The sequence below is a fragment of the Haliotis rufescens genome, unplaced genomic scaffold (assembly GCF_023055435.1).
Source record: "Haliotis rufescens isolate VD_foot unplaced genomic scaffold, xgHalRufe1.0.p SCAF_17, whole genome shotgun sequence".
Classification (NCBI taxonomy): domain Eukaryota; kingdom Metazoa; phylum Mollusca; class Gastropoda; order Lepetellida; family Haliotidae; genus Haliotis; species Haliotis rufescens.
Window position 1 is genome coordinate 31,489,254 of NW_025963857.1, and position 27,781 is coordinate 31,517,034.

General features: G+C 40.3%; 1 protein-coding gene across 3 annotated transcripts in view; it reads right to left on the bottom strand.

Annotated features, from left to right (window-relative positions):
• The window catches only part of LOC124142529 (A disintegrin and metalloproteinase with thrombospondin motifs 16-like), a 225,781-nt gene that overhangs the window by 182,577 nt on the left and 15,423 nt on the right, over nt 1–27,781 (bottom strand). For all 3 annotated transcript variants that reach the window (XM_046511062.2, XM_046511058.2, XM_046511061.2), the window contains one exon: nt 1,088–1,185. In XM_046511062.2, coding sequence (XP_046367018.1) covers nt 1,088–1,177 — 90 coding nt within the window. In that variant the 5' untranslated portion in view covers nt 1,178–1,185. Of the gene's footprint in view, nt 1–1,087; nt 1,186–27,781 lie in introns of those variants that run through there.

The following is a 27,781-nucleotide window of genomic DNA, read 5'->3' on the forward strand; positions in this document are numbered from 1 at the left end:
GGGACGTTCTGTAGTATTGTCAGTGGGACGTTCCGTAGTATTGTCAGTGGGACGTTCCGTAGTATTGTCAGAGATGTACTGTAGTATTGTCAGTGGGACGTTCCATAGTATTGTCAGTGGGATGTTCCGAAGTATTGTCAGAGATGTACTGTAGTATTGTCAGTGGGACGTTCCGTAGTATTGTCAGAGATGTACTGTAGTATTGTCAGTGGGACGTTCTGTAGTATTGTCAGTGGGATGTTCTGTAGTATTGTCAGAGATGTACTGTAGTATTGTCAGAGATGTACTGTAGTATTGTCAGTGGGACGTTCTGTAGAATTGTCAGTGGGACGTTCTGTAGTATTGTCAAAGATGTACTGTAGTATTGTCAGTGGAATGTTCTGTAGTATTGTCAGAGATGTACTGTAGTATTGTCAGTGAGAGGTTCTGTAGTATTGTCAGTGGGAGGTTCTGTAGTATTGTCAGAGATGTACTGTAGTATTGTCAGTGAGAGGTTCTGTAGTTTTGTCAGAGATGTACTGTAGTATTGTCAGTGGGACGTTCTGTAGTATTGTCAGTGGAACGTTCTGTAGTATTATCAGTGGGACATTCCTTAGTATTGTCAGTGGGACGTTCTGTAGTATTGTCAATGGGACGTTCCGTAGTATTGTCAGTGGGACGTTCCGTAGTATTGTCAGAGATGTACTGTAGTATTGTCAGAGATGTACTGTAGTATTGTCAGTGGGACGTTCCATAGTATTGTCAGTGGAATGTTCTGTAGTATTGTCAGAGATGTACTGTAGTATTGTCAGTGAGAGGTTCTGTAGTATTGTCAGTGGGAGGTTCTGTAGTATTGTCAGAGATGTACTGTAGTACTGTCAGTGAGATGTACTGTAGTATTGTCAGTGGGACGTTCTGTAGTATTGTCAGTGGGACGTTCTGTAGTATTGTCAGTGGGACGTTCTGTAGTATTGTCAGTGGGATGTTCTGTAGTATTGTCAGTGGGACGTTCTGTAGTATTGTCAGTGGGACGTTCTGTAGTATTGTCAGTGAGAGGTTCTGTAGTATTGTCAGTGGGACGGTCTGTAGTATTGTCAGTGGGACGTACCTGTATTATGGCCATCAGGTGAAGGACTATCATCCCTGGAAACAGGTGTGCAGCTCTCATTGACTCACACCCAGGAGGTAGTCCCCTCATACATTACCCTGAAAACACAACAACACGAGTACAGACATGACATCATCTTAAGTACACTAAGCTAAGAAAACAGTCTCCATGGTAACAATCAGCTGAATGTTGTTTCAGTTGCCCCTACTGTTTCTCAGATAGTCTCTTCCACTAGTACCTTCTCATGGAACCAATGTATAAACAGCAAAACTTTGTTAGTCTTGTGAAAATTCTCTACTAAGTGCCTGAACTATTGTGTGTTTTATTCCATTTCATCTGTACATGATTATACCAAAACTGATTTAATAGATGCCTACTCCTCACAGTATTTTGTCATTAGTTTTTGTTGAACAGAAAAATAAAGCCATAAATGGGGGCACTGTAGTTCATCCAGTTTCATTATAACATCATAAATATAAATTTAATTCTGAAAGTATATTCATCCAGGCCACAGAAAGGTCAAAACTCATTAAGCACATCATTACAAAATTGACATCATAATACACAACATACACTCATAAGACACAATCTCAAGTGATATAGTATTTTGCCAAAATGACATTTGTAACATCCTGGTATTGAGAAAAGATATGAAGCAAATATCCAAGCAATCTAGTGCCATGGCATTCAGTCTGATCACCTCTGGTGGTGCCTTCTGCTGATCATCAATAATGGACACCTCTGGTGGTGCCCTCTGCTGGTCATCAATAATGGTCACCTCTGGTGTGACCTCTGCTGGTCATCAATAATGGTCACCTCTGGTGTGATCTCTGCTAGTCATCAATCATGGTCACCTCTGGTGGTGCCTTCTGCTGGTCATCAATAATGGACACCTCTGGTGTGACCTCTGCTGGTCATCAATAATGGTCACCTCTGGTGGTGCCTTCTGCTGATCATCAATAATGGACACCTCTGGTGTGACCTCTGCTAGTCATCAATAATGGTCACCTCTGGTGTGACCTCTGCTGGTCATCAATAATGGTCACCTCTTGCATGACCTCTGCTAGTCATCAATAATGGTCACCTCTGGTGGTGCCTTCTGCTGGTCACCTCTGATGTGACCTCTGCTGGTCATCAATAATGGTCACCTCTGGCGTGACCTCTGCTAGTTTGCTGGCTTCTTTGTTTGGTTGTTGCTTACACCACACTCAGCAATATTCCAGCTATAATACAGTGGTCTGTAAATAATCAAGTCTGAGCCAGACAAAGTGATTGACATTATGAGCATCGACCTCTGCTGGTTATTGATAATGGTCACCTCTGGTGTGACCTCTGCTGGACACCTTTGGTGTGACCTCTGCTGGTCATCAATAATGGACACCTCTGGTGGTGCCCTCTGCTGGTCATCAATAATGGTCACCTCTGGTCATGCCCTCTGCTGTTCACCTCTGGTGTGACCTCTGCTGGTCATCAATATTGGTCAGCTCTGGTCATGGCCTCTGCTGGTCACCTCTGGTGTGACCTCTGCTGGTCATCAAGAACGGTCACCTCTGGTGGTGCCTGGTGGTGCCCTCTGCTGGTCAACTATAATAGTCAAATCTGGTTTGACCTCTGCTGGTCATCAATAATGGTCACCTCTGGTGGTGCCTTTTGTTGGTCATCTATAATAGCTATTCTTACTCTGCATTCCTTGATGATTACTCTGAACCCACAAGAGTTATAATGCAGATAGAACAATTACAGAATCAAAGATCCATGGCATCAGGTAGGATGGCACACAAGCAGGAGCACACATGCTATAACCACCATTGTTGTCCTCTCATGACAAGCATGGCCGATCCAGGCCAACATGCATGTCTGGACTCCCCATAGAAAAGCAGAAAGGTTAAAAGAAATTAATGACAAGATTCAGCTGTTACTAAAAAGGCAACATAGTCATGATCAGAACAACAGCTTTGTAACTGGATCACTTAGGTCTTATTGCTGGCTCGATGAAGACATTGAGAAGCAAGGTCTATACTTCCATGTTAAAACAACACTAAATGTCTACCTGAACATGTCTGACTTGTCTAACTGCGATACATTCACCCTGTATAATTCAATCAAGATGTCTGACAGAGATGGTATCTTCCTGTAACAATGACCTTCCCAAACACAGACCAACATCAAATGTTCACATCTTACAGACAAAATTGCCAACATTCTGACAAAATTATACATACACCTACAATAAACAGTGCAGGAATGTGCCTGCTGGTTTATTCAGGGGAGGCAATCTGCCCGCATGTGAGTTACTTGTGTGTCCCATTCCAGAGGAAACGTTATTATGAAAGAAAATACTAACATTTGAAGGGAGATAACTCTAAGCCATCATCTTCAGTATGTTGCAGCTGTGTAAATAAACAGAGTTACCTTAGCTACAAAAGTCTACTGCCAAGCCTCATTTCAAAGTCAATAGGGGATTGCACCCCTCAACACTTACACCAGTGTGCTTCAACAATGGTGATATAAGAGCGTATTATTCAGCAACAATGGCCGCATCACCAACTGCCACCCAATTAACCTGTTCAAAAACAATATTGAGCTAGTCATACAATACATAGGGGGTTCATGCTGCACTCAGTATCTTGTGGGAGTTGTTTTGTTTGTGTCTTGTTAAATACCACACCCAGCAATATTCCAACTACATGACAGCGGCATGTAAACAATTGAGTCTGGACCAGACATTCCAGTGATTGATATTATGAGCAATGTCATCAACACCATTGGGGAATGATGACATGTAATCAACCATGTCTGCTGACCCTGGCTGATCCAATTGGTCGCTTCTTACAACCAGCATAGGTTGTGGGGACCTATTCTGACCTGGAATCCCCATGGATCTTGTTGGTGTTATCAATGCTTATAGCTGGTCTTTCATTGACTTGTCAAACCCACAATTAAAAGATGGTCTTGCCAACACCCATAATACATGGAAGTGGTTACTTAGTTCATTTCTATGTTGGTTACCAGACCAAATATCATGACATTCTTCATGGCAACAAGAACAGAAGTCATATGTTGTACATATTACCCACCAGGGCATGAATAGGTGAAATGTAGGAGGGCCACAGCAATGCGACATCTTATGAACTCATTACCAGAAATAATTGATGATATGATTCACTGTTCAAACAATTTATGTGGCCTACAATTGGTCAACTGAGCTGGTGAGTCCACTAGAATTCAGGGAAACCACATTTTTCTACATTATCTCAGGAAAAAAAATTATTGGGAATAACCTCCTCACAATTAAGAAGAGTACATCTCAGATTCACTTAGGACAGACAATCCATAATTCCTTATAGGTCATATGTTATTCTCTAAATAACTGACAGAAATGACAATAGAAATATGAGAAACAGCCAAGTTTCTGTCCTTTTATTGGGAACCATTTTTTTTCTACCTTAAGAATACCCTGATTATGAATCATATCACAATGGGTTGCCTACAGCTGTGGCAATAAACATTTCATGACATATACCACAGATAATTCAGATGTTACATTCCTTTCTTACATAAAAATCCTGCATGCACAACAGCACAAGGCAAACATAAAATTCCAAGATTAACCCACAGTTCTATGACTAAAAGTTTTCAACAACCATACATGCTTTCCTCCTCAGCTTTTGATCTGCCCCCTGACAGCAATAAGATCATCCTAAGTTTGATGGAATACCCTCCTCAGTCTGACATGAATCCCTCTCCTTCCACCATTCTCACCCACCAGTCCAGAGGGGCGATATATGCTCTTATCACCTCTCTCCTCAGGACATATTAAACTCATGTTCACCTTGTGGCCGCCCATGTGGGATACAGACTATCTGAAGCATGTGGGCATAGTGTGCCTCATAAACACTCTCATGGCAATGAGGCAGTCTATCACCACCACCATGGTCAATAAACATGCCCTTGTGTGTGAAACATGTACCATCTATCTACAAATTCGGACAGACTTTAGGAATTTGCCTACCAGCCCACCTGTAATATTGTTTGCATTCGGACCACACAAATTCATTGCTTGTTCTATTTTTCACAAAACCGGACAAAAAATGATGTTTTTTTAAATGACAAACATTTATTACTATTACCTTCTGTAGTGGCACTTGGTTAGTATGATGATCAAGTGAGATTGTTACTTGCTTGATAACGCTGTTATTGTCTACACCAAAACGTCACATTCAATGTAAAAATGAAGTTGCATATCCTTAGAACTATCTCCCTTGTTCATTTATTTCTATTAAGTAGAATACATCATAATGATGCCTCAACATAACTTTGGTCATTGATGGGTTCTGAGGATTTTTTTTTTAAACCCTTACAAATGTCCTGAATTTGATCTTATCATAAAATTCAGAAATGAAAATGAATTTACTTTCAGATGTCATGTAAGAAACTTGTGCATCTAGCAACAGAAGGTGTCATCTCAATCCGTCAAGCAGTTCTTTAGAAGATGCTGCAACAGTTTATACCTGGAAGCTACTCAAGATCAGCTCTAAGAAGATCCCTGAGAACAGTTCCGGTGAGATGAGGTAGATAGACACGGAACAGATGCAATATCTAAATGACAAAACATTGTGATTCGGTCATGCACGTATACGCCTGTAAATACAAAGAAATCATTTAATGAAAATATCAATATTACAGAGTTGATGATATTATACATAAAATGTCCTAGGTTGAGGTGAAATGGGATTTAACATCCCGTTCAAGACTATTTCACTTATATAATGATGTTCATGCACATCTGTGTGAATGTGTCTGCTTGTACTCGATCTGACTTACGCTGGGTCTTATAGTGCTATCCCGTTGAACTACCATGTCTCAAACATTGAGATCCCACTCACACACAGTATAAGCTCCAAGCTGACCAGTGTTTGTTCAAGTCCAATCACAAGGCTGTCTGGGAACTTCATGAGATGAACCATGGCTAATGTTGACATCTGAGACATCTCCCCCAACAGTCAACTGCCACCAAAGAGTCCCAACTGGGCTTCCCTGGATACATGAAGGCACTGTAAGCCCCACAGAGAAATACAGAAAGGAAGCAGTTGGCCTTCTGATGGGGAGTCTCCTACTGTCTTGTCCGTCTTACAGATCCTGATACAAATATATCCATGCAAGTCTATAATGTTTGGCATGTCTAGATTACTGCAGTATCAGGTGTCTCTGGGCTCCTTTTTATTATATTTTTATCAAGATAATTGAACAACTGTTTTTTTTCTGTAGATATGTTCATTTCAGAGACTAGATCCTAGTCTACCTACTGGCAACTTAGTCCATATTGAATGAAGACAGATTTGGCAAAATGAGGTGGGAAGGAGTTGGCAAACCATGACTTGACAGGTCCCAAGATGATGAAGGACACCGGGGACATCTTCTATGGATGTCAAAGTATAGTATGGCTAGGGCCATAAGTTTCAAGGAGTCACCCTCCTGTCCTACATCTTTTGTGGCCTTGAAGAAACAGGGTGGTATGAAGGAAGAGATTGTTCGGGGCAGTCAATGCCTTGAAAGAGTCTGAAAATGGAACTAACATATAAGCCATGATCTGGAATTGCTATAACTTGATTATTCCAGATGGAAACAGGAGCTGTATTGCCTTTATGTGTATGATGTCACCATACCTGCTATTGCAATGTTACTTTTTTTTAATCAACTGATCTGAGTCACCATCTACGTCATGAGTGAGTGAGTTGTGTCTAACGTCGCTTTGAACAGTATTCCAGTTATATCACGGTGTGTCAGCTTAATGTGGGAGGAAAGCCTGAAGTGATGCAGGTCTCAGACGTTTACCACTTCGGTGAAACCCATGAGTACGGGTATGGTGCTGACAAACCTAGAAACATAATTGGGCAAACCGGGATTCAAACCCACAATCATAGGTTAGGGATGGAACTCTGCACTTCTAATTGCGGCACCTTAGATGACTGGGCCACCCATGCCCCCTCTACATCATGACATGTGGGAGGAAGGCCCAAAGTAATGCAGGTGAATCATAATCAGGCCAAACATGGATTAACATTTAAATGGGAATCTGAGAGACCATGCTGCAGTTTAACTGGGATACCCCACCCAGATACAGTATACTGACTCCAAGCCAACAAGTCCTTGTGTTATCCCCTTTAATAATGCTGAACTTAAGGCAGGGTACAGCAAGTACCATTTGTTAAAAAAAAATTGGTAGGACACAGCCAAGGAATCAAACTTACAACCTTCCTTACATAAAATATAAGGAATTTCGAAATAGGAGAAAATCACCAATTATGTAATTGGTTCTAGACCTAAAAATTATAGATCCCCACTGGGCAATATTTATCTTAGCAGCTGATGTAATGGCAACAGTTTTATTTGAGGACTTTGAGATTTAGGTTTATTTGTTGTTTAATACAGCAGTCAGCAATATTCCAGCTATCTGTTGGCAGTCCGTATATAATCAAGTCTGGACCAGACAATCTTGTGATTTACTTCATGAGCATCAATCTAGGCAATTAGAATATATTGACATTCATAAATCAAGTCAGCCCCTGGGGGTAGATTCTGTGAAGTCCCCAAAATCTACCCCGAGGTAGACTCTGGGAGCTCCCAGAATCTACCCGGGTATACTCTGAAGGGAGGTAGATTTTGACACCTTACACCGGTAGTTGCCATTTATGACAAGCAATGGTTGCTGAGGTGACCCATTCAAACCCAGAATCTTCATGGGAATGAGATTTAGGTAGTTGAGATTTGAGCCATTTGCATGGCATTCTTAATTAAATCATATTTTAAAAATATGCAGCTAAATATAGTCATTTGTGGTCAAAATTGACTAACCAAAAATATTTTTCAATTGGGGACAAAGTATATGCTGATTTTGATGAACAAACAAACAAAGTGTTTCATCCTAAACAAATATATACAACTGCTCATAGATATCATCTTTATCATGAAGCCTACTTTAGTTTTATCAATAACCATATTTTCTTCATCGAGTTGAGAAAAGAAACAGGTTGAGAATGTTGATGAAAATCTCTGTATCTGTCAGTCAATAGACAACACCATCTCTGATCAGTATATATTCACCCCTGACAGGGCAGCTGTGACATTCTTGATATATCAGCCCACTTTCTTGACATTTGCTCCATGTAAAATATGATTTCATAAGATTATGAGACTTTCCCTACATTCCAAAGCTGATAACCATACATATGAGTTTGGTTTCTGGAAATACTATATTCCTAACACAACATGACATCTCCTTGGGGCACTTTTGATACTACTTCCCTAACAACACACAGTGTGCAGGCTGAAAAAGCATGCTGCTGGCAAACGTCAAACCAAATAACCCTGTTTCAAATTAACTCTATAACTGGAATATTTACACAGATATGTTTGTTTCAGACAGTTATTAGGAAAGCAGCATAAAAAAGAAGAGTACTATTCCTGTCAAGGACACTTTGATAACAGAATATTTGGTCAAGCTGACTTGATCCGAAACATGATTCTTAGATGGTAAACAGAGACCTGTTTTACAACTGCAAACCAGTGTTGTGGTTGAGACTCAAAATAAGCCTGATCTTCCAAACACTAGAACACTGACACCTTTACAAATAAAATATACAGGAGTCGAGTGAGTGAGTGAGTGAGTGAGTGAGTGAGTGAGTGAGTGAGTGTGAGTGAGTGAGTGAGTGAGTGAGTGAGTGAGTGAGTGAGTGTGAGTGAGGCTGCGTAAGTAATGTTGACACAGATTGAAGATGGCCACAATAAACCAAAGGTCAAAATAGGAGCAAATATGGGATTCTAACTCACAACCAGTGGATCCTACAGCTAATGTAAGGCGCTATGAAGAGGTCAGCAAATATAAACTACAAACTGAATCATGCTACATCACTGCATGGCATTTATACTTGTACATCCTAAACAAAAAGCAGTGTCTGAGTTTAGATAAATCACTGCCAGATCACCAACTTATCCCATGTTTGGTAGGTTCATACACAAGCTTCAGAATACAGCTGTTGCACTTCCAGAGGTAGTGTGACCGTATACAGTCTGGACAAGACATTGGGTAAGTGAGTGAGTTGGGTTTAATGCTGCTTTGGAGAGTATTCCAGTTATGTCATGGTGTGTCAGCTTGATTTGGGAGGGAAGAATAAATGATGCAGGTCTCAAAATGGAATAGAGATACATTACACAGAATATCTCTACAATACGTGCTGCAACTACAGTAAACTACTGTTCTAAGAAACTCGAAGGGACCATGAATGTTAGTTTGTAATAGGTGGCCCAGTCGTCTAAGGCGCCGCGATTCGCTGTGCAGAGTTGCGTCCCTTGGGCACGCCAGAAACCTATGATTGTGGGTTCGAATCCCGGTTCGCCCCGATTATGTTTCTAGGTTTGTCAGCACCATACCCGTGCTTGTGGGTTTCACCGAAGTGGTAAACGTCTGAGACCTGCATCACTTCGGGCTTTCTTCCCACATTAAGCTGACACGTCACGATATAACTGGAATACTGTTCAAAGCGGCGTTAGACACAACACACTCACTCACTCACTCACTCATGACGTAGATGGTGACTCAGACCAGTTGATTAAAAAAAAGTACATTGCAATAGCAGGTATGGTGACATCATACACATAAAGGCAATACAGCTCTTGTGGCGTTAAACCCAACTCACTCACTCACTCACTCACTCACTAACTAGTTTGTAATAACTGTAGTTCATTATAAGCATATACACAGCACATGGATGGGACATAAAAACAGTTTGTTGTATCTATCAGTTGGTTATAAGTGTTTTCATTACAAACGTAGTTTACTGTATATTCCCCAGAATGACTCTGGATCTTTAAATATAATCTATTTCACAGAAAAAATGTCCTATTTCCAGTTAAACTTTCACTACACCCTCATCATCTTGGCTGACTTCAGTGCAACCTGATGGCCAGGTGCCTAGCTGGATAAGTCAACAAGTGCCGATAGTTTTATCAAGCTTATAAAGATATTGAAACTGGTGGCACCAGAACTGTTAATACCTTAATTTGGAGAAGGCAACAGGTGCCCCCCTACACTGAAACACCTCTGTAAACAGGAAGACATGGGTGCACCGGACTGCCCATGGATAGTCAACAGGGCATACCTTGTAACAAGGTTAAGAGGAGAAACAAAAACAATGACTTATTTCATATAGTTCTTAAAAACAAACATATTCTTCATTAATGTAGGAATCAGTGATGTGATTGTTATATAAAAGGCTGGCTTCCTAAACCTACTGGTCTTGCTGATAAAGCAAGCCTTGTTTAAACATGGAGTATTGTTTATGTTCTTATGAACAAACATCTGATTTAGTTTGGATTGGACACTTGATAAACCCTGTAATAAGATATCAACAAATGTCATAACGACAGAATCATCACAGGAATTAATATTTGGTTCCAAGGAGATAGACTAACTGGGGAATTGCTACTGTTCACAGCCAATCAAAATCAGCATTTGGCTACAAAATACTTCTGTGACGAGTAAGGAGTCTGTAGATAATTGTTTGGAAACAAATTCCTGTTTTTTTCATTCAGTTTGGCAGATGTTTTCATTCATCTAACACAATCAACCAACTGTCTATGTGGTTGGGGATAGAGGTTAGTAGGTTTGGGATGAGAAAAGTTTTTGGGTAAGGGCAAAGGGGTACAAGAATTTGGAGGGTAGAGAGTTTGTGCAATTAAGGTGTATATGGGGTATGTGTTAATAGGACCAGGGGATAGATGGTTTGGGTGAATGGGTTAGGAGTTAGTAGAGGTGAGGTTATAGAGTTTCGGAGTAGTAGGTATTGGGGACCTCTTAAGTTGTGCTTACTGTCCAGCCGTTCAATCCATTTGTATTGTCAGAAGGAGATATCTGAATATTGAATTACACTCATTATTCATCCAAATCCAAGAAACACTTTTGACTTGCAAACTGTAAGAGACCAGAGTAGATAGCTGGGGCCAATTCTAACCCGGAATCCCCTACAGGGAGACCAGCATAGGTTGCTGTGGATCTATTCTTACCCAGAATCCCCTACAGGAAGACCAGCATAGGTTGCTGTGGACCTATTCATACCCGGAATCCCCTACAGGGAGACCAGCATAGGTTCCCAGGGATCTGTTCTAACCTAATTTTCAGGTGTTCAAGAGACATTATTACTCCCTTTTTCTTCAGATCTGTATGAGACTTGTCAACAAAATCTTCATATAGCTGATGAACAAGAATGTGGTCAAAATTAGATGTTTCTTGTGGACTTTCCAATTAACAAAATTATTTTACTCTTCCAATTTCTTTACCTCACTGAATGTATCATTGCAATATTTCCTTTGCATAAATGTAATGTAGTGATATGGAAGATGGCAATTCCTTCACGAAATTCACGAAGATCATACCCAAGAGCATGTCATTGATGCTTAAGCTTGTGAATGTAACACCATTAAACTGGCCTTTATACTTCCATCTGTTCCAAAACCTACCACAAGGAACACAAGTACATTACTAGCGCAGCAAGCTTCCTGATGTTGCTGTCTATTAAAAGTAGTCAGTGATTGCCCCGTGGGATGGTTCCACACACAGTCATGGTGAGCAGGAAACAGATGGCCATGTTCCATGACATGGTGCACAGCCAGACAGATAGGAAGAACTGGTGCTACATGTAACACATTGCAGAAGGATCCACAGCAGAGGTAGCAACGTCAGTTTAAAAATACTGTAAAAATAGAGCCACAGAACTGTAGCTCACCTGGATAGGTAGTCAACTTCTAAATGGCATCAATAATAGTGAAATCTAATGAGAAACATACATGCCAAAGTTAAGGGCCTAGTTCCACAAAGCGAACTTAGCGCTACGATAGTTGTAAACCTTAAGTATGGAAGTTATGATTATCTTAACGCTAAAATCACTTTGTGGAACCAGACCCAGCTCCCTCAGTCTGGCATTTTCTGAGAAGTTTACAGAGCCAAATGAGCATTTTCAGAGAACATAAAAGTACAATAGAGTAAAAAGATTGCAAACAACAGAATATATGTGTTGAATCCCACAACAAAGTGAACAAATACCACACTTCATTATATTTTTTACCAAAATGGCTGAGAAATGGCCAAATTGGCCTTACTGTATTGTCAAGGGCAAAATTTGAAATATTGCGAGCAAGTATGAGTGGGTAGGTGGGTAGGTGGATGGTTGGTTGGTTGGTTGGTTGGTTGGTTGGTTGGTTGTTTAACACCGCACTCAGCAGTATTCCAGCTATATGACGGCGGTCGGTAAATAATCGAGTCCAGTGATTAATATCATGAGCATTGATCCACGCAATTGGGATCGATGACATGCATCAACCAAGTCAGCGAGCCTGACCACCCTCTTAGGCGCCTCTTACGACAAGCATAGTCACGTTTTACGGCAAGCATGGGTTGCTGAAGACATGTTCTAGCCTGGATCTTCATGGGTCTAGAGTAAGTGGGTGGGTGCTTGGATGGTTGAGTGAGTGGGTAGGTGGGTGAGTGGGTAGGTCAATGAGTGAGATTTGGATGGGCGAGCGAGTTAGAGGTATTTTTATCTTATAATTATCACATAATGTCACCTGAATGTGGCAAGAGTCAAGTCTGAAACAACCACAAAAACAAATCTTTTGAAATGTTTTTAGGTTGGCATGAAAAAGGCCTGGTTCAAAAGTATTTTCCTCCTTGTCGCCACAGACAAACTGTGGAAGTTGGAAGTCCATCCTATTTCACAAGGTGTACAATCAAATTATGCTCTCCTGACAAGCAAATACACCAACCACTGACCTACATCATCAAAAGTTGACTGCACGTTTTCACTTATTCATTGACGTAACATTTCAAGTAACTACAGATCTGTTTCAGTATCCAGACTTTGTCACAGCTGGGATGTAGTGCTGCAAAATGTTAAGTAAATATTAAGGACAGATTTAAGTACATGGACTGTAAGTCAAGGGTAGATATAAGGTCAGGTTTGAGTCAAGATTGGATTTCAGTACATGTACAATAATTCAAGAATAGATTTAAGCACTTATATACTTCACTGTGGAATGCCAGATTATTTAGCATCTCAATAAACTTCAGTGTACACGTGTTAGTACAGGTCAGTGAGTGAGTTTATTTCAGGCAAGAGGGGCGGTCGGGTAGCCTAGTGGTTAAAGCGTTCGCTCGCCACGCCGAAGACCCGGGTTCGATTCCCGACATGGGTACAATGTGTGAAGCCCAATTCTGGTGTCCCCCGCCTTGATATGGCTAGAATATTGCTAAAAGCGGCGTAAAACCATACTCACTCACTCACTATTTCAGGCAAAACCACCAGCCCATTATACAGTGCAATGACATAAGAAGGTTCAACATGTGGAGCGCCGTACAATTATACAGATGCATCTTGAAACAAGAGTTTACAATGATTTTTCATAGCAAAAACATTTCATAGCAATGAAAACATTTAGCTGAACAATTTATGACAAATATACTCTGTGACCATAGCAACTGTTGAAATTTAGATACCGGTAGAGCAGAAAACTCATTGATTCTATTGTCTATAAGTATCATAAAGTGTGCAAATAGTAGCATGAATATTTCATAGATTCCAAGATCTATCCATCAGTATCCCCTAAAATGTCCACAATATCGTTTACATAAAGTGAAAACAAAAGTGGTGATAACTGACACCCTTGTCTAACACCAAAGATATCATAAAAAAATTGTGTATAACCATAATTTAGATCAACACAAGATTGCCATTAAAATACAGTCCAGTGTTGATTGCATGATCTACAAGCAGGCCCTCAGTTGTTTCTGCTGACCCCTTGCCAACAACCAGCAGCTTGTAACAAGCTTGCAAGTAAGGGTACATGTACCCAAATCTGGACCAGACAAACCACTGGCTGTGGCAACAATCCATGTTGATCCAGGTGCTGATAGAATGAGTGGGTGTTGATTTACACCACAGTCACCAACGTTCCAGCCAGTCTGGGCCAGGCAAACCCGTGGATAACAGCATGAGCAGCGAGCCACAATGACTCAGCCAGGTCATCCATTTCAACTGCCTGTCATTTGGCCCACTGGAATCCCAACACGGTCATGTCCCAGTTGTGATTATAACAGGTTTATGGTAGTCAAACATCATGTCCTATTCAAGCATCCATTTTAACCCCTGATTAAATCATTTGACCTGGGGATCGTTCTGACTCAAAGAGGTCACTTGAACACAAAAATGGGCAGCACACTGGGTTCAACCAGCAGCGAAATCATAATCACCTCCTAGGTACACACGCTTCTGCCAATGATGGTGGGTTGCCTGTATCCCACTGGTGTTGAAGGCGTCCTCCTGGTGGTGTAAAATGTCCTTCACAGCAGAAATGACATCATCGTCATTTGCATAATGCTTGCAAGACAGCTCTTTCTTCATGTTTGGGAAGATTGTGGAAATCTGACAGTGCCAAGGTGATGAATATGGAGGATGTTTAATGAGTTCAAAGCCACATTCATGCAATGCAGCCATGACAACAGAAGACGTATGGTCAGAGGAATCGTCCTGGTGGAACAAAAGAATTTTCTAACCCAAGTATGTGGCCCAGAATGTGTCTGATATTGATAAGGCAGTATGTAGCAGGGTGTGGAGTCATCCTACCGATGAAATCCTTACCGTGTCAGCTTGCTGAAAGGGTTAACCTTTTTGGTCATGTGGACCCAGAATCAGAAGGGCCGGGATTTGAATCCCATCACAAGACTTGGAAATTTTATGTCTGCTACAAAGTCTGTACTGGATCCGAGGCATGTGTGTCCAAAAGTTTCCCATCACATTATCTCCCCCTGCATGCTACACACAGGCTGTTATCACAGCAGTTCACATTATCTAGTCCATATTTTCACAGAGTTTACAATATGAGGTCTAAGGTTTATCATTTTAAAAACCAAACAGAGCAATGATTCCTATTTGATGACTTGAAAGGTTAATAATGACGTTATTTGACAATTTACTGCATCGGCTCAAATGCTGTAAAGATCAATTTCAGAATCAAATTGTTGCATTATCAGCATAATCATCTGTTAAACTATAATTTATCCCCTCAGTAATAATTCGACGCAAAGTGCAAATGTGCACCAAGTAATATACAGCTCAAGATTTAAAGAGCAACTTTGTGACCTAATGATAGAAATGTGTTTTTGTGCTTCAGCATATACTGCACCCTTGATGCACTTTGTGCTGTTTGACAGCCGGCTTGATGAACAAGCTCAGTAATGGTTTGTTTTGTCTGGCTCCCCTAGAAACAGGAATTATGATGTGATGATACATGAATATAATGTGGTGTCTCAGTAAAACATGCAGATTTTAAAGGCACACATCCCAACACCGACATTAAACTCCCAGTAATAAGCTGTTGCAGAGTAGAATATCATTGGAACCAAGATGATTTCTTCAGATTATATGTCAAATATCCCATAACAATAACACAGGAAATGATGGAGTGAGTGATTTGGTATAACAGTATTTTTTAAGTTGCATCACAGTTTGTCAGTTTGATGTGGGAGGGAAGCAGCCTGAAAAAGTGTTGTGCTGGCAAACGTCAAACCAAATAACCCTGTTTCAAATTATCTCTTTTTTCAGACAGGTTATTCGGAAGCAGCACAAAAAGTCAGAGTATTATTCCTGTCAAGGACACTTTGATAACAGAATATTTGGTCAAGCTGACTTGATCCAACACATGATTCTTAGATGGGAAACAGAGACCTGTTTTACAACTGCAAACCAGTGTTGTGGTTGAGACTCAAAATAATTTGGCTCTTCCAAACACTGGACCGCCTCCGTGGTCTAGTGGTAGAGCGTCCGCCTGGAGAGCAGCAAGTCCGGGGTTTGATCCCCGACCGCGTCATACCAAAAGACGTTAAAAGATGGTACTTGTTGTTACCCTGTCTGGCACTCGGCATTAAGGGGCTGAAACAAGGACTGGTCGGCTCTCAGTCAGTATAATGTGTCTGAGTGGGATATTTATGTTAAACGGTGGCATGGTATCTCAGTGAGCTAGCACTATAAATCGGCATCAGTCCGGACTAGTACAAGCAGCCACATACACAAACACACACACGTGAATGCACATAGCTATATAAGTGCAATAATCTTGGAAGTGACGTTACACCAAATTTCATCTCACATCTTCCAAACACTAGAACATAGCCACCTTTACAAATAAAACATATAGGAATGACTCGAGTCAAGTCGTGGTGAGGTGTGCTGGGGTGAGTGAGTGAATTAATTGTGTTAATGATGCTTTCTGTGTTTCAGTTAAGTAAACTGACCCAAACTGATGCAATCCTTTGAAGTTTGAAACCTGAAACTTGTAAGCATGAGTAAATGCCGAGATACTATGCAAGGATCATAACATTGGCGAAACTGGTTTTGAACCATGATCCATGAATCCTGGCATGGCAAAGGAAGATGACCCTGTATAGCTTATACCAGGGCCTTGTAAAAAAGGGTTTTTGACATGACTATACATGTGCCCTCTACAAGAGTAAAGAATTTACATACACAAATCTTCTTTTAATAGGAATGTTCCTGTCTTTCCATGATATTCAAAACCAATTCTCATAATATGCCAAGTGCCTATATGAATAGAATGCAGAGCTCCAGATAAGCTTTTGGTGTTGTGGGTATTTTACCCATGCATTTTAAAATCATTGGGTATCAGTAATTCTATCTGCGTATTCAAATTTCTGTTACCCACTAGTTTTTACACATGTGGGTATTTAAGTTAAATATTTAAAAACACTATTCATCTAGTCCCTGCAAACTGGTGTCGTGTGGGTTTGAGAGCTTTATAGGACTCAAAAATACCACGATACTTCCACACGAAAGTGTGATGGCAAATGATCATGATGTGACTGTCATCGTGGAGTTTGGCAAGGTTGACGGAATGCCCGTTGATAATTTCAAAATAAGTTGCTGATTTGCTAATCGAATACGCAGGGTTACTTCACAATATTTTGATGATACGCACAAATTTTATTTTTGTAGCGTATCTGTAATGTTCGTTGCGTATTTGATACGCTTGGATTATATTTTACTGCGTATTTCTGCATTTCTGATGCGTATTTCACGCAGATACGCAGATACGCAGCTTATCTGGAGCTCTGAGAATGACATAAATGATTATCCCTACGAAAAATTGAGAAGCATATATACACTGTCAACTATTATCAATATTATTATTATGAACATCAATATACAGTAAACAACGTTTATAATGAACTTAGGACCACTAAATTCAGTTTGTAATAACCGTAGTTCCTTATAAGCACATATACAGCAAAATTACAACAAATAGATGGGGCCAAAAAACAGTTTGTTATATCCGTCAGTTCGTCATAAGCGTGTTCGTTATAAACATACCGGTAGTTTACAGTAAGCAATATTCAAACAATGAAAACATTTTGTCATGGCTATCACCTACAAATACAGATTCATAAAAAGGTTTCTGGAATCTGTGTATATTTTTTTCACAGTATTTCACAGTAGGTGCCTGGTCAAACAGGGTTATCAAGATTACGAGTCAACAGAAGAGACAAAGTTACCGAAGGTATATGTTGCTTCTCTTGGACTAATCCCAGTGGTGGAGTTGACTACAAGGGGTATTACCCTACATCGTACCACACAAAGAAAGGAGGCGACATGGGGATGACTCAATGTCAGCAGATGCTACTGGTCAGACAACACTCCATCATCATAGTTTCTGAATAAGACAACTCCTTTCCTGTTTTGTATTTGCAAGGAAAGTCACGTTTCCATCATAGGTACAAGATGTTTGTTCCAGTCAAGTGACTCACTGGCTAAATCTAGTGCTGATATCATCACCAGCTACCACTGATAAATTAGAGAGGCTGTAAACCAGTTTGTCCACCAAATATTAAAGCTCCTCTGCCTCAGGTCCATCAGCCAAACCTTAAGACCAAACAACAATGTGAGTACATGCAGTTACAAACTAATAATTAACACATACCGTATTCGACCCAATAAGCACCCATGTCCCAATAAGCGACACCCCCCCCCCCCCCTTCCCTTTCCCGGATGCCCAAGTAAGATTTACTCACCTGTTTTTTACATACGGTCAAGAATCTTTTCCAAGGTATCAGGATATTTGAAGTCCGTATAAGCGGGGCATCACTGTATTCTGTTTATTTTAGATATTTGTGACTTAAGGCTTACTGATGAATTTACGCCAATTTGACTCTGAATTGGTCCCAAGAAGCGCAAATTGGAAATATCAATGATAACAGTTAATAAGAATTTGCATGGCCTTTGGTGGGGTTGATATTTAAGAAAACAAATACATAGACATTGTTGAAATCTTTAGGTACATTATCTTGTGAAATTCCAATAATAATTCATCTTGAGAAGCAAAACAAACCTGGTAACTTCTTGGAACATTCATTTACCAACGTTAAATGCAGAATGATTTGTGATCTGTTCAAACATGACACCATCAACTAGTAACCTGACATGGCCCACTGACTACACTGCCATATATTTAGCTTGGTTAAGAGACCACACAACTAATATTCTACACTAACAAACTCACTGATGATCGAGGTCCTCTTTGACATTGTAGCTAATGAATATTACTTACATGGTCCTTCACTTGAACAACCTACACTGGAAACCTCTGACAGGAAAAGATATCAATCTGACTGTTAAAAACCACATTAGATTACACATTCTATACCAACTTCAAGACCATCATTAACAATTGTATTAAAATGTGACACACAGTTTGAGCTTTTAAATTCGCATACAATAATAGGCCTGAATGCAAAGCTTGCAAAAACAAGTTTAATTCAGTTCATATGACAGGGAGTTGTTATTATGTTTGTACTTGACGCCATAGCAAATACCATTCTCATTCACTGAGGCGAAATGCAGGAAAAACAGGAAGAAAGGGAAAAAACATGTAATCTGGACATTCATAAAGGAGTGACTGATGCAAGACACAACTTCCTACACAGTGACCTTATCCAACCCACAGCATCACATGTCCTTTCCAAGCACTCATTTCCTTAAAAGTAGCCTCTTGCATCCGTCTGTGATGCTTTCCACACAACTAACTACCTCACAGCTGCTACAAAATGTTTTCCTTAAAACTAATTCATGAACATCTGCCATCTCATACTGCTCTCCTTACAACTATCTAACACAACCAAACAGAAGCATGTGGCATGTCAAGATTATATTTCGTGCTCACTGGAACAGGTGTGTCGAATTGTCTGTATCGACTATTGCCATAGCTGTTATCAACAGAATAAATCATTTGATATCTGAATCGTGAATCACCTCTGAGATACGCATGCATCTACATCAACACTTTTCACAATGCTATACAACTGAATGTTTTGAAATAGTTTTAGCCTCCAAGCAATCTTGAGATAAATAGAAATTAGATATAAAATGTCAGCACCAGAGTATAATCAGTATTGATTATCTGCCAAATACCATTGGGCGTAAAAGGCAAACTAGTGGGGAAGATTATATGAATCGGTCACTGAAAATCGGTGATGACATCGGGTGTTCAGAAATCAGATAATAATGAAATAATGTAGTGCCATGAACTTTCCAAGTTGATGCACATCATTCAGAGAAATAGTTAGAAGGTATTCTTGAATATAACAGTAGGACCTGTACAATATATTACTTGTTCTTATAAATAATTTCCGGTAAACAGGTTTTATTTTAGTTTCAATATAATTTACAAAACACTAGTATATGACAACATGTTTCATGAATTGAGTAAATTTCAGCTCTATCACATCATTTTAGCCTAATGAGAAATGCACAAAGTGGTAGCGGGTTGTGGACATTTACCACTTATCCACGAGCACACATATGCTGATGACAAACCCAGAAACTTAATGAGGCAAACCTGGGATTCGAACCCACGATCATAAGTTTCTGGCACACCTTATACTCATACAACTGTTTCCAAATGGAGTACAGATATTTGAAACATTACCTGGACTACGAACTTCAAAACACCTGTTTGGTGCTGACAAACCATGAAACATGATCTTGGCCAATCTGGGATTCCATCACATGATCAGAGAACCTGTCACGATTAAGGGACTCAACACTGCACAGTGACTTCCTTCATCTGAGACTGGTAGGGCAGGGCATGCCTTTCCTGTTTGTAAACACCTGGTGTCATCACCCATTTTCAGTGGTCCATTCATGTAATCTTCACTAACTCTTTTGCCCTTACACCAAATGGAATTTGTTTCGGCAGATAATCAAGACTGGTTATTCTCTTGCATTGAAGTTTTATGTGAGATATTGTTTACAAGTAAAAAATAAGAAATTAGTTTCAGTGTCGATTCTTTGAACAATGTCAACCACATACATTTCAACAAGAGGCTGATTTAGTTTCTGCACTATGTGTTTCAGAGAGTGTATTTGGCTTAAGAGGCTAATCTAGTTTCTGCACTATGTGTTTCAGAGAGTGTATTTGGCTTAAGAGGCTAATCTAGTTTCTGCACTATGTGTTTCAGAGAGTGTATTTGGCTCAAGAGGCTAATCTAGTTTCTGCACTATGTGTTTCAGAGAGTGTATTTGGCTCAAGAGGCTAATCTAGTTTCTGCACTATGTGTTTCAGAGAGTGTATTTGGCTCAAGAGGCTAATCTAGTTTCTGCACTATGTGTTTCAGAGAGTGTATTTGGCTTAAGAGGCTAATCTAGTTTCTGCACTATGTGTTTCAGAGAGTGTATTTGGCTTAAGAGGCTAATCTAGTTTCTGCACTATGTGTTTCAGAGAGTGTATTTGGCTTAAGAGGCTAATCTAGTTTCTGCACTATGTGTTTCAGAGAGTGTATTTGGCTTAAGAGGCTAATCTAGTTTCTGCACTATGTGTTTCAGAGAGTGTATTTGGCTTAAGAGGCTAATCTAGTTTCTGCACTATGTGTTTCAGAGAGTGTATTTGGCTCAAGAGGCTAATCTAGTTTCTGCACTATGTGTTTCAGAGAGTGTATTTGGCTTAAGAGGCTAATCTAGTTTCTGCACTATGTGTTTCAGAGAGTGTATTTGGCTCAAGAGGCTAATCTAGTTTCTGCACTATGTGTTTCAGAGAGTGTATTTGGCTCAAGAGGCTAATCTAGTTTCTGCACTATGTGTTGCAGAGAGTGTATTTGGCTCAAGAGGCTAATCTAGTTTCTGCACTATGTGTTTCAGAGAGTGTATTTGGCTTAAGAGGCTAATCTAGTTTCTGCACTATGTGTTTCAGAGAGTGTATTTGGCTTAAGAGGCTAATCTAGTTTCTGCACTATGTGTTTCAGAGAGTGTATTTGGCTTAAGAGGCTAATCTAGTTTCTGCACTATGTGTTTCAGAGAGTGTATTTGGCTCAAGAGGCTAATCTAGTTTCTGCACTATGTGTTTCAGAGAGTGTATTTGGCTTAAGAGGCTAATCTAGTTTCTGCACTATGTGTTTCAGAGAGTGTATTTGGCTCAAGAGGCTAATCTAGTTTCTGCACTATGTGTTTCAGAGAGTGTATTTGGCTCAAGAGGCTAATCTAGTTTCTGCACTATGTGTTGCAGAGAGTGTATTTGGCTCAAGAGGCTAATCTAGTTTCTGCACTATGTGTTGCAGAGAGTGTATTTGGCTCAAGTGGCTAATCTAGTTTCTGCACGATGTGTTTCAGAGAGTGTATTTGGCTTAAGAGGCTAATTTAGTTTCTGCACTATGTGTTGCAGAGAGTGTATTTGGCTCAAGTGGCTAATCTAGTTTCTGCACTATGTGTTTCAGAGAGTGTATTTGGCTCAAGAGGCTAATCTAGTTTCTGCACTATGTGTTGCAGAGAGTGTATTTGGCTCAAGTGGCTAATCTAGTTTCTGCACGATGTGTTGCAGAGAGTGTATTTGGCTCAAGAGGCTAATCTAGTTTCTGCACTATGTGTTTCAGAGAGTGTATTTGGCTTAAGAGGCTAATCTAGTTTCTGCACTATGTGTTGCAGAGAGTGTATTTGGCTCAAGTGGCTAATCTAGTTTCTGCACGATGTGTTTCAGAGAGTGTATTTGGCTCAAGAGGCTAATCTAGTTTCTGCACTATGTGTTGCAGAGAGTGTATTTGGCTCAAGTGGCTAATCTAGTTTCTGCACGATGTGTTGCAGAGAGTGTATTTGGCTCAAGAGGCTAATCTAGTTTCTGCACTATGTGTTTCAGAGAGTGTATTTGGCTTAAGAGGCTAATCTAGTTTCTGCACTATGTGTTTCAGAGAGTGTATTTGGCTTAAGAGGCTAATCTAGTTTCTGCACTATGTGTTTCAGAGAGTGTATTTGGCTTAAGAGGCTAATCTAGTTTCTGCACTATGTGTTTCAGAGAGTGTATTTGGCTTAAGAGGCTAATCTAGTTTCTGCACTATGTGTTTCAGAGAGTGTATTTGGCTCAAGAGGCTAATCTAGTTTCTGCACTATGTGTTTCAGAGAGTGTATTTGGCTCAAGAGGCTAATCTAGTTTCTGCACTATGTGTTTCAGAGAGTGTATTTGGCTCAAGAGGCTAATCTAGTTTCTGCACTATGTGTTTCAGAGAGTGTATTTGGCTCAAGAGGCTAATCTAGTTTCTGCACTATGTGTTGCAGAGAGTGTATTTGGCTCAAGAGGCTAATCTAGTTTCTGCACTATGTGTTGCAGAGAGTGTATTTGGCTCAAGTGGCTAATCTAGTTTCTGCACGATGTGTTTCAGAGAGTGTATTTGGCTTAAGAGGCTAATTTAGTTTCTGCACTATGGCAGGGAACACTAAAGATGGATTCACACATTGTACCCAGGCAGAACACCAAATATTGACTCACCAATGGTAGCACCTATGCAGAACACCAGATATTGTCTCACGCAATGGTAGCACCTATGCAGAAAGCCAAATATTGTCTCATGCAATGGTAGCACCTATGCAGAACACCAAATATTGACTCATGCAATGGTAGCACCTATGCAGAACACCAAATATTGTCTCATGCAATGGTAGCACCAATGCAGAACACCAAATATGGACTCTTACAACTGTACCCATGCAGAACACCAAATAAGGACACACACAATGTAGTAACATTGTAGGGACTCAAACATAGGTCTTCACTGTATCAAACTAACGCCTAAACCACAAGGTACCCAACCATACCCATGTATGTAGATACTTGACTCCTTTGGATGTGCAGTTGTAAGAAATGAGGCAAAAGTAGCACTACATACATAGCTGACCATGTACGATCAGAATGAGTGAAGTGGGTTTAATCATTCTTTTTCATCATGGCATATCAGCAAAATGGTGGACCATTTAAAGTTTTTGGGATAGAGCCAGGAATTTAAGAAATAATAATAATCTATTCCCAAAAATATTGAAGAAATGTTATCAGTATACACAAAAATGTTTTTTCTCTAATCATGCTGGCTTTTTGGAGGGTCAAAAATTTTTTTGTCTCGTCTCTTCTTCCAGAAAAAAAGAATAGTATGTTTTGATGCATTGCCTACAAATAAGATGTCTCAATCACACATTCCAGCACCCTCCTCCCTAATTGTAACTGTTCAGTCCCCCCACCAAAGCCTAATGTGACATGGATCATTGACATAAACCTGCCGTGTTTGTTTGATTTTTGTGTTTGTTTGCACTCAGCAATATTCCAGATATATGATGGAAGTCTGTAAATAATCAAGTTTGGACCAGACAATCCAGTGAGCATCGATTCACGCAATTGGGATCTATGACATGCATCAACCAAGTCAGAGAGTCTGACCACCCAATCCCGTTAGTCGCCTCTCATGACAAGCATAGTCGCTTTTTACGGTAAGCATGGGTTGCTGAAAACCTATTCTACCCCGGATCTCCACAGTCTGAATCTGCAGTGAAATTACTTTAATGGGTATGGCGCGTGAACTTGGACTTCGATGTCTCCTCCAGTAGAGCTTTATGTCTAGTGGAAGTAGGTGAAGTGAAATGGGGTTTAACGTCGCGTCCAAGATTATTGCACTTATATAGCGACATGCATGGACGTGTGTGTTTGTGTGGCTGCTTGTACTCGTCCGGACTGATGCCGATTTATAGTGCTAGCTCACTGAGATACCATGCCGCAGTTTAACATGAATACCCCACTCAGACACAGTATACTGACTCCGAGCCAACCAGTCCTTGTTTTAGCCCCTTAATGCTGAGTGCCAGACAGGGTAACAACAAGTACCATCTTTTAACGTCTTTTGGTATGACAAGGCCAGGGATCGAACCCCGGACCTTCCACTCTCCCGGCGGACGCTCTACCATTAGACCACGGAGGCGGTCCCTAGTGGAAGTAAGGAGCTGGTCATTTATTATAAGGGAGGGGGTCCTGTGAAATTCGGGTCTGGTGGGGTGGGGTTGAGTGCATGGGAGGAAGGGTGGATTTATGGATTGCTTATTTATTATTGGGGTTGGTGGGGCATGAAAAATGTTACATGAAATGGGGGATGGGGGGTCTGCAAAATATATTACAGTCCTAAGGCCAAACTCAATGGCACCCCTTCCCCTGTAATAAGCTACAATGTGGTGACATACACCACGTACTAGGCTACAAGGGTAGGCAGGTTTGGGAGGAAGTCCATTATATATACCTTTACTTCAAGGTGCTACACCTGTTCCAACTGTTTGTTTTGAATCATCTTTGGAAGTTGATGTTCAACTTTCATAACTTCCATACATTTATTTAGTATCATCTCATAAAAGCCAATGCACAGATACACAACAAAACATACACGGTTTCCTCCTAATCCAGGATGTTCTCCAACTCCCATCATCTGTTTAGTCTGGCAGCATGAAGCAAGCACCTGCACACTGCCAATTGAAAATGACATTTCAACAAAAGCCTGAAAGCAATGCAGGTGCTTCCCAATAATACTGTTCAAGTTGTGTATACAAATCACATTTGAAAGGTTGCTGCTAAGAAGATAATGGCAATTAGGGTTATCTACTTTCAGTTTTGTTTGTCCTTCTGCAACATTTTAAAAATTAAAATTTACTTCTTTTTGCAGTCATAACGTATTTCTTCCAAATGACACTTTGGTCTCGATTCTGCAATAAAATGGGTCCCTAATGCATTTTTGTTGGGCTCCTGTTTCCTCTTTTCATGAAGATAATAAAACACTTTCATTTATCAACATTACATGTCAAATTTAAGTACTTCACAACATTTTCACAAACTGCTGAACGTTTCACATGTTGACGGTAATCACTCACAGCTTAAAGTTGAACACTTTGACCCTGCCTACAGAAATCATTCCTCACACATGATTCAGGATACATGTAACTATGTCAAAATTCTCTTAAAAAGTACTTACGGAGACATCCTCTTTTAAGCAGCATTTTAAATAGATAACCTCTGTAAGCACGTTCCTGGAGTTGTTGATCAGGTTAAATACTGTACTGAAAGAGCTAAATTCATGACATTCATGTGTATTTATGCCCCTCATCAGTTCCTACTCTGATCCATTTCAGTACTGTTTCAGTACATGTTCAAGTGACCCAGCAGATGGATTTCCTTCAAGACTACACCCTCAGTAGCACTGGCCCTCTCACTCACTGCACCGAACAGGCTAACTATGGGACAGCTGTATAGGAATGGGGGAAGAATATGCATCTTATTAGACAGTGCATGTAACCTGCTCGAACTACGCAACAAGATGAATCAGCAAGTAGCTATTCAGGCAGAGAACTACAAGATCATTGACTGTTAGAAAAAGTGTTTGTATGTGTGTGTGTGAGAGAGAGATGGGTTTAACAGCGCTTTTAACAGTATTCCAGTTATATCACGGCATGTCAGCTTAATGTGGGAGGAAAGCCCCCCAAGTGATGCAGGTCGCACTTTGGTGAAACCCACAAGCAGAGATATGGTATGCTGAAAAACCTAGAAACAATCAGCAATATCATCAACAATGGCCACAGTTGAATGCAGATGACACCTGGGCCCCGTTCCACAAAGCGATCGCAGCACTAAGACAATCGTAACTCCCATACTTTAACATAGACTTACGACAATCGTAGCGCTACGATCGCTTTGTGGAACAGGACCCAGAACAGTAACATTGTTCAACCTATCCTACCAAAATATCAGCCTTGTACTCTAGGAGATGCTGAGACTTCAACATTTGCCAAAACTGAACAATATTTTTTTAAGTTAAAAAGAGCTGTTAAATGCTAAAGATAATTTGTAAATATGTAACGAGATCTCGCAAGTGCAAGACAACATTCAAGATGCAGGCACCAAGCCAGTGATCACATTCTATGTCACCAGGGTAACTTGTTTACTGGTAAGTAATGTTCTGTGTCAGTGTATATGTGATGTTGGTGAGGTATGTTGCGAGGGGAATGGCTGATAGAAGTTAGTCTGGATCAGAGTTGCCGATGTGTGCGCACATACATGTCTGTCAGCTGAGTGTAACCGAAAAAATTACATGAAGGAAAGATATAACTGTGTCATCACTGTATTATTCTGATCTGAAGGAGGCCACTAACATGTCAATGTCATGAGTAAGTGAGTATGGTTTTACGCCGCTTTTTGCAATATTCCAGCAATATCAAGGGCGGGGGACACCAGAAATGGGCTTCACACATTGTACCCATGTCGGAAATCAAACCCGGGTCTTCGGCGTGATGAGCAAACGCTTCAACCACAAGGCTACCCGGCCTACCCCAGTCTTGTCAAGATGTATCCTGAAGCACCTTTACCGTCCAGTGTTTCTCTGACTGCCAGACTTAATACTTGGAGAGCTAGTTGAACCACTGCTAGACAGGCTGCATGGAAGAGACTTGTGTAGTGTAAACTGGTTAGCTCTGTCAGCAAGCCTAATTCCTACCCTGTATGTAATCTCACAATTACTTGCCACTGTCACAGTCAAGTGGAAAATGTCAGTTCAAAGCCTAAATGTTATCGAATCTGGGTCTTCGGCGTGACGAGCAAACGCTTTAACCACTGGGCTACCTGACCACCCTGTCAATGGCATGAACATGATAACTGAATAAAGTTTGGTTTCCAAAGTTTTTGAAAGATTTCTATAGAGAGGGGTTTTTTCACTTTTACTGGCATAACATCCAATTGTGTTGATAGATATGATATAAGTATTTGATAGGATAGGATGGGAAAAGATAATACTTATTCCAGAAAACATTCCATTACAGAACAGATGCAATATTTAAATGACAAAACATGAAGATACATACAAACATACGTACCTGTAAACACAAAGAAATCATTTGAAGAAACTATCAATATTACATATTTGATGATATTATGCATAAAATATCACAGGTTGATTAATACCAACGGATGTTTATTTCTTGAAATTAAAGATATGGCAACATATGCAATTGATGTTGATGGCTTCACTATTTGAGAGGATGTAGCAAAATAATTTGTTTTCATTATTTTGGACATTTACATTTTGTGTGGATAATCTTGCAAAGAGTATATTTCTACAGTGAAGTAGGTATTGTTTTTCATCATCAATGGTTGAACACGTAGAGCATAGTCCCTGATGTAGTGGGGCGGTCAGGTAGCCTTGGTGTTAAAGCATTCCCTTGTTATATCAGTTTCAACTATCCTGTTTGTTTCCTGTGCCTTTGGTTACATTAGCATTTTGAACAGATTCCTTGAAGAGGG